The sequence below is a fragment of the Taudactylus pleione genome, unplaced genomic scaffold (assembly GCF_031769625.1).
Source record: "Taudactylus pleione unplaced genomic scaffold, aTauple2 ptg000017l, whole genome shotgun sequence".
NCBI classification, from domain to species: Eukaryota; Metazoa; Chordata; class Amphibia; order Anura; family Myobatrachidae; genus Taudactylus; species Taudactylus pleione.
The window spans coordinates 17,864,898-17,873,378 of record NW_028284419.1 but is presented as its reverse complement, the minus strand read 5'-3'; the positions used below and the strand labels follow the sequence as shown (position 1 = coordinate 17,873,378).

Below are 8,481 nucleotides of genomic sequence, written 5' to 3'. Positions count from 1 at the left end.
AAAGAAATTCTTTTGCTTTTGTTTTCAACAGGTACAATAATCCCAATAATGGGAAACTCTGGTCTAAAGGGTGCAAATTTCCACCTGGACAAACCATGTTGTGGAGCAAGAGATACATTTATTTTTATTCCATTGTTTGCCTGCTTGCATATAGTATAGATAGTGGTTACCTTTAATTTCACACAGGGATTTAGAGTTGAGCTAGGAAGCCCTTGTACATCTAAATTTGACCCCTCATATTGTATATATAAAATATGAAAAAAAATATAATAATCAAAATTAGCTATAAGCAAATGTCACTAAAGCTACAGTTACAGATTCAAAATATATCAGATATATGAAATACAATTAACACTTCTTAATGAAGAGTTCTGACAAATTGGCAAAATACATGTTTTAATAAATAACTACAATGCTGTTGATTAGTAAAGAGGCAAAACATTCATAATGGATACTTCACAAACTGGGCATTTGGGGGAAAAAGGTCTATGCATTTGAATATGAGAAACATTTGGCTTTCAAGTAGACAACATCATACGGTCAATTGAATTAGACAAGGGGGGGAGGAGGCAAGTTGTTGTTGTATCAGCTTGGAAACGCTGCCAATGACCAGATCTCGTCCTGGATATATGATTTTTGGATGATGCCCTACGGGGCTGCAAACAAAAATACACGAGTCCAGCTGTAATTGCTGCATATAGCTGCACTTTCTCGTGCCTGCGACTATGCCGTCTGCAATAGAACCTACACCAAATAGTGATAAAGGGGCATTTATGGGTACTTTTAACATTTTAGGAAGTAGTAAGAATTAAACAAGATCTCTATGTGATGAAGCCACTCACACAAGCATAGACCAAATGTTGGCTTAGGATCCCTTTTCACATACAGTACCTTCCTGTACAGACAATGCAAAATCACATAGGGATCACTCATTCATATCCTACTTGCACTTACATATAAAATTAGCGGTTTTGTCTGGAGAGTTTTTACTAAACCCTATATCACACCTCCCCACTGTCCTGATTTCATTGGCACGGTTACAATCGGCAGGGCAGATGGTGAGGTAGGTCCCATTTACAGCTGCTCTGCTACACAGCAGTAAATGGCCATACAAAGGGAAAGGGGACAGGTGTATATTCAGCGCACCAGCGCGAAGCACACTCCACGTGATGAAAAACTCATGCACCCTTAACAAGCGTGTACCATGTTGGGGAGTGTACTAAATGGACATTGACTAGACTGGCATAGTCTTGCTGCCCTCTTAAAAAGAGAATGCTAGAAAGGTTTTAACTAAGAAATGTTCCAATAACTATGGGGTCTATGTACTAAGCTTTGGAGAGAAAGTGGATTGAGATAAAGTACCAACCAATCAGCCCGTCATTTTTCAAACACAGCCTGTAACAAAACAGTTAGGAACTGGTTGGTTGGTACTTTATCTCTCTCCAAGGCTTAGTACATAAACCTTTAGGTTCCTTAAAGTTCTCCATTCCAGTTCAATTATAAAGCACAAATACACGCAGCAATTTGATGAAATGTTAGGATGGCCCCAAAGCAATAGGCTATTCCTAATTAAAATATGTTCGGGACCAATCAGACTTTGATTAGGGCTGGTGAATTATCTAATTGGCAGATTACTGCGAACTGCCAGCAAAATGTTATTTTCAATGGCACTAACTGTGCCAATGTGATCAACTGATCATCCAAGTGGTTGCACAAAATGGGCCTACACCTGGCAAGCTGACTGTCAGACCATGTGATTGGATCAGCCAGCTAAAGACGACGTGGCCACTATTCATTGGATCAACAGAACTCTCCTTATATTACCTATCCAAATTCCACTTTGGCTCTCATTGGGTCCTGTTGGTTTTAATGACCTCAATCAAAGAAATGTCATTTAAGAGATATATATAACGCTATTTTGTTTCTCATTTACAATGTGTAAGATTTTAATTCATATGAATTCAAAAAGAATATGTAGTGTGACTGACATCTATTCAGTTAAAGGTCTTTTGTGTACTTTTAGTGTCATATAAAAATAGGACATCAAATGAAGGGCAGACCTTGCTTAGGAGGACTTCGAGGACTAAGTAAGTTTCCAAAGCTGCAAATAGTTGCATACATTTCTGCGTCACACACTCACACACGCGGCTACACACACACACACACACGTTGCTACACACACGCTTTGCTATCACAGTAGTTTAGCACACTTCAATATTTGTTTGTTTTCTGCATTCCTCTGATCATACGCTGGTTATATCCCAGATCCAGAGTTCAGTGTGGCATCACATTTTGTCCAAAATATATCTATCATTTATTTTTTAAAGAATACATAAAAATACTAACTATATAATGAAAATTGTGCTACATTATAACACTTATTTTGACAGTTCATCAGAAACAGTTTAGTTCTTCATCACTGTTTCAGTGCTGTAACTTGGCAACCTGTAGATAGATGACTGGCTGTGTCTTTTCCTTTCCATAAAAATGCTATATGGGTGGTTCAACGACTCTTTTTGTAAATTGGAAATGGTAACACTGTGAGCATCTGCTGCAGCCATACATATATTAACTGCAACTCCCATCTAAAAAAAAAAAGACAGTAGCCCAAGAAAACAAAATTCACACTAATAGCGGTTAGTGTAATAAAATAATGGCTTATTTTAGTTCTTGCCATGATGACAGCAATAAGAAAATGATATGAAACCTGCCAGGGGCAGGTGCAGATTTCCTATCTATGAGAAGATTTCTGGTTCTCCTTTGCATATGATGGCAGTGTATACAGCACACTGCTCTCTACAATGATGCAGCCCACCTTTAGTGACTGACAGGACTCCAGCTCACGAGGAAGCCATTCAATCTGGTTTCCTACCAGCTCTATCTTTATAAGATTTGTCAAGTCCCCAACATGTGTGGAAAGGCTGGTCAGGCTGTTTTTGCCCAGTAGTAAACACTGTAGTTTGCTGCATTTAAACAGCCCACCTGGTAATGTCTCAATCTGTAATAGAAGAAGACAATGAGGTTAGCGAATTTATGACCTAGACATAAAAGATGTGCAGTACTTGGTTCTTCAACATTTTCACCATAACAGGGATATGTAAAAAGTATGGTGCTCAGAGTTAGTGAAGTGATTTCATGATGCCTTTTTTTAATTTCAATAGATTTCTTACTGGATGTGCTATGAAAAATCTAATAAGTACGTTATGGATAAATAAACCCAATAATCATTGTAAAGCTTCAGCCAAAAGGGCAATGGTGCAATTGGACAGAATAAAAAATGAGAAATGAAAAGCAAGAGCAGAAAAAAGGCAAACAATAGTAAAAGGATAACAAGTAATAACAGAAAAAAGGCAAACAAATAGACAAAGGATGAAAAGTAAAAACAGAAATAAACAAAAAGGAGACCAGCATTATCCTACAGTAGGTGTGAACACAAAAAATTGTTTTTTTTTGGGTAGGGAAGCACCAAATCCATCATTTAGTTTTGCATTCGGCTGAATCACATTTCGTTTTTAGGAAAACTTGGATTTGTCCAAAGACTTAGAACCAACATCTTGATTTTCCTGTAATTTTAGTGCTCAGTGATTTGACGTAGAGCCTAATTCAGTAAGGATCGCAACTGCAACAGCGATTACGCACGCATTCTCACATCGATAGTATGCTAATCCATTGCAATCGTTATGTGGCTGCAGCACAACATAAGGATGCCCACATTACCTTACACACATCTGTAGTTTTTAGCAAAACTGCAAAACCATTGGTACAATCGAGTACCATCGCAGCCTCACGCACACTTGCACAAGTTTTGACTTTACTCAGCAGTTGCTAACCCCATCACACGCTATGAGTCCTCAGGCTGCGTACGGTATCTCAATGGCTAATTTATGCATGCCCCTGCAACAGCATTCAAACACCCTGGCACGCCTGCGTTTCGCCGATCACCCCCTGTCACCACCCACAAACGGCACTTCCTGTCAATCACTCTGCGAAGTCACCGCGATCGCTGTCCCGATTGCCGTGGCTGGTTCGCGCTCTGCGATGCATAAGCATGCACAGAATGCACCAATCGGCCAATTGCATGCGTAATCGCAGTTGAGATCGGTAGTGAATCAGTCCCTTAAATCAAAGGTTCGAATTTGAAATCACCCTGGTTTCTCCCAGTATTTTACTCCAGTTGTCAGGCCACTAGGGAACACAGAGGAGACACCTCTGAGGTCTGAGTTCTGTGCTTTGTCTAGAAGCTGTGATTATGTAAGGTAGAATAACGAACATAAACATATCTCCTCTTAGAGATGTTAAACATATGCTGATCATTTAAATACATGACATAACCAAAGAAGTATGACTGTAAAGGAAGTTAATAGCTTTCTAATATTCTTTCTGTGAGACTATAGAAAAGGGACAAGTAACGGTCAGTGCTTTCGTTTTTTCGCTGTACTACATGTTTGTCTGAGAAGTTGATTTATCGATTAAAATATTGGCTGACTGAAGAGAGCTTTGTTCCCCATTTTAAAATAGCACTGTCAGGACAAAGTTGTTTCTATTGTCTTACCATGGTTTACTAGCCACACACACAATGTAATGCAATAATCCATCCCAACTGTCCGGATCTGTAAATCATTTGGCCACGAACAAAGGAGGCCAAATTGCATAGATCCTGCCGTTCTGGCACCAAAGCAGACTATTCTCGGGGCATAGTAAACCATACTATGGGGCCCATTTATCAACGAGTTTTATCATACACAACGAGATATAGAAATCGTTGCGTATAACAAATGGTGCTCCACCCAATCAGCACCCAATCAGCTCCCAACTGTCAGTTTTCAAACACATGACAGGAGCTGATTGGCTGGAGCACCATTATCATACGCAACGAGTTTTTAAACCTGTTGCATATGATAAAACTCATTGATAAATGAGGCCCTTTATCTACCATTCTAAATATCACAACTCATTAGGTAGTAAGGAATGGCGCTACAAAACTACGAAAGGACTATAAATATCTTTGTAATCTACAATTGATGGTAACTTGTTTTACATCACACACATTATAATAGCACAGAAATCTACGACAGTACAACAGTATTTCTGTTATAGAAGATACTTACACTATTTTTTGTCACAGCAAAATACTGAAGATTTTTTAAGAGCTGAATCTCCTCTGGTATGAAAGTTAGATTGTTATAACTGAGGTCCAAAACACGCAGCTTGTTACACAAAAACAGTTGTAGCGGCACCATTTCTATGTTGTTGTGATTTAAGTAGAGCTGTTCCAAGTTAGCCAATGCTCCCATCTGAAGAGGGATGTAGGCAATGGAGTTGTGCCATAACTTCAAGCAGGTCAGTTTGTGCAGATGCTGGAAACTAATAATTTCCTCAACCGTTTTAAAATTATTTCCTCTGAAATCAATTTCCCGCAGTTCACTCAGACTAAAAATGGAATGTGGAATTCGTTCTAGGTCACAGTTGATTAATTCTAGGCTGCTAAGGTTTACCATCTTTTTTAAGCTGATTAAGATCAGCAACCTATTTCCTTCATTATTAACGCTAAGCTTCTCTAGAAATGGTAACATGTCAGTAACAACGGGTGGAATGCGTGGAATGCTGCTCTTCACGTAAAGGGCCGTCAGGTTCTTCAGGTCCTGAATACCTTCAATGTGTGTAAAATTGTAAATATCAAGAGATCCCGCTAAATACAGTTCCTTTAAGTTTTTCAAAAGGAAAATCCAAGATGGAATCTTTTCAATTGAAGTAAATTTCAGATGCAGAGTTTCAAGGTTTTCCGCTAGAAAGCTCAGAGCTTGTAGGTCCACAGTGAGAGTTGAATGATAAACGTGAAGTTCCTTGAGGTTGACCAGCTGGGTTATCATTGGTGTCAGTTTAGCATCTGGTATAAGCTCCAATCTCATGACTTCTATCTCATTGAGTTCAAAGACATTGTCTGGTAATCCACTAAGCATGAAAAGATGAAGCTCTACTTTGTCCTTGGAATTTCGGGTTAGTTTATTTCGGAGCATCTCCACAGTCCACTCATTGTTGAGGTTAATCTGTTTCAGTTTGTTCTCACTGACTTCAGATAGAAATATTGAGAAACGTTTGGAGTATAGTGGATCATACTGGTCTGCTAGATGTAGGATAAAGGCAAAGTCATTTTGGACATCTGGGATATCACTGTAATTACTCTTTTCTCTGACTGCTTCAAAGGAATATTGATTCAGAGAGCTTCTCAGCATCCACCACAGGCTGTAAAAGCAAGCAAATCCATACAAAAATACTAGCAGAACATAAAATGTGGCCAAAACCTTGAAAATAGCAGCAAGAGAGTAGACACATTGGTATCTCTTGTACCCTGTGAACGCTTCTATATCAACTATACAGTCAATTTCAAAAGTTATATGCATCAAAAAATAGCACACATATGTAATAATTATGAGTAGTGCGATGACTTTAATTATGATCTGCTTCAGATATAGTCTGTAAATGATGTCCTTTTGCTCAACATGTAGACGGAACCGGCGCACTTTTTCAAACAAAGCCTTGGCCTGTTCTCCTTCTTTCTTGTCCAGTACACTTGAAGCATCATCCTCCACTGCAGTGGTCTCCACCCCAGGTTGTAACGATTGTTTCCTTGTGTCTGTATCTTCAGCAATAGATGAAGAAGTCAACAGACGTGATCTTTTGCGTGTCTGATTTCTCACAGTTTGTTCAGCAACAGTCTCAGACAAGGCTCGGGTTGTCCAAGGGGAATCAAAACATTTATACAGAATAGCAACAAAGTGCTCCAGCCTAGAACTTGTGCTTGGGTAATGAAGCCAAAAATTGCTGCACACAGCAAAAACGATTGTGTGAAGAAACACCAGATAGGGGAAAAACTTTGTAAACCAGTGGAGCTGTTTTTCATAGCAGACTGCGTCAATATAGGCATATTGTTGGCGGTGCAAGTCATTCTGGATTCCTGTGGAGTGACTCACTTTTCCCAAAGGGCCAGATGACAAATTGATCTTTGCAATGACGTGTTCCAGAGGATGTGCACAATGATTGTCCACCTCTGCCTTACACGGAAGACAGAGCATCCTGCTCTGTGTGAGCTGCAGAGCACCTGCCAGAACAGCAATCATCAGCATCACCATTGTAATGTAATACCAAAATACATCCCACCATGGCTTCAAAATGTGATAGGACGTCTGGGCATCTGCTAAAAATCTCAGCTCTGTTACAGTTATCATGATTTATGCCGGCGGCAGCTGCAATACAGAAAATAAATTAGTAGAGGTGAGTGTTCTGTTTAAGACTGTATCATATTGAAGAAAAAAAAAAAAAAAAGAATGTGTTTTGAAATATTCACAAAAGTCTGTCAAGGAACAGTACATACCACAGTTTTTTTTAAATTATCATTATTATTATTATTTTCAGATAAACTTAAAAAGCTACTGCCAGCTGCACACGTCAATGTCCAAATGGGCAATATTCGGCTGTACAATGCTTCAGAAATAACTGGGGCCTGTTAGTGCAGCCAGATGACGGCCACATACAAAGTCCACTGATGGTTATTTACCAACACACCCAATAACAGTGATCAAGTTTGACCACAATATTTTGGTGTTTCAGACTTTTTTATTGTTTAAACCATGTGCATGTATTGTAATATAGAGCTGATTCTGTAACATGTATAGCCAGCTTTAGATTCTAACACAGACCAGGACAGAGTGTGTGCCAGGTGGAGACTTGGGTACATTTTCATCCCTTTCTTAAATAAAGTTACAGGTTTTCTTTTGGGACTATAATTGGCACTTCTTACATTTACTAATTGCCACTTCTTACAATTATATATTGGTGACACATTAATAAAAAGTTTAATTTATTTGTCATAAAGCTACATTTTCAGGTTATCCCACAAACGTACGGTTATCACAACAGTGATAAAAAATATGGTCTATTTCCAACTGCAAACTGCTAAGCAAATTAGAATTGCGTTGTTAAAAATATCATATGCACCAAAATAAATGACAGCATTCTGTGTTATTCGCAGAAACAATAAGACCACATGTATTTATCATGCCACATAAAACTGTATGGCAATCATGAAGTTTAGAAACCTAAATTAGTCTAAAGCCATAGACATTGTTGCTATTCATGATAGTGTACTGTTAATTATATTTCCACTCTCTCTATGGTATTGTAGTCATTTATGACTCTAAACTTTATGATTAGCAACTTTGAACAGAAAAGTGGGTGCTAAAAATAGGAGTACAATTAAGGGAGTGCCACAGGAGAGACATGCATACAAAGCTACTGTATATAACGAAGTAAGCAAGCATTTATGGTTCACACGACAGTATGATTTGCATGCAGTTTTGCGTATATGTTACATAGAAAGACTGAGAAATCCTCCTTACTCTTTACCCTAAAATATGTCAGCACATTTCAAGCAGTGCTTTAGTTTGCCTAAAGAACAATGTACATGTTGTATGATGCAATAAG

At 38.6% G+C, this 8,481-nt stretch overlaps 1 protein-coding gene across 5 annotated transcripts in view; it reads right to left on the bottom strand.

Annotated features, from left to right (window-relative positions):
- Positions 1 to 318: 318 nt before the first annotated feature.
- The window catches only part of LRRC8B (leucine rich repeat containing 8 VRAC subunit B), a 75,173-nt gene continuing 67,010 nt past the window's right edge, over positions 319 to 8,481 (bottom strand). For all 5 annotated transcript variants that reach the window (XM_088482215.1, XM_088482214.1, XM_088482224.1 and 2 more), the window contains 2 exons: positions 5,109 to 7,244; positions 319 to 2,998 (listed from right to left, as the gene is read on the bottom strand). In XM_088482215.1, coding sequence (XP_088338341.1) covers positions 2,732 to 2,998; positions 5,109 to 7,226 — 2,385 coding nt within the window. In that variant the 5' untranslated portion in view covers positions 7,227 to 7,244 and the 3' untranslated portion in view covers positions 319 to 2,731. The remainder of the gene's footprint in view (positions 2,999 to 5,108; positions 7,245 to 8,481) is intronic.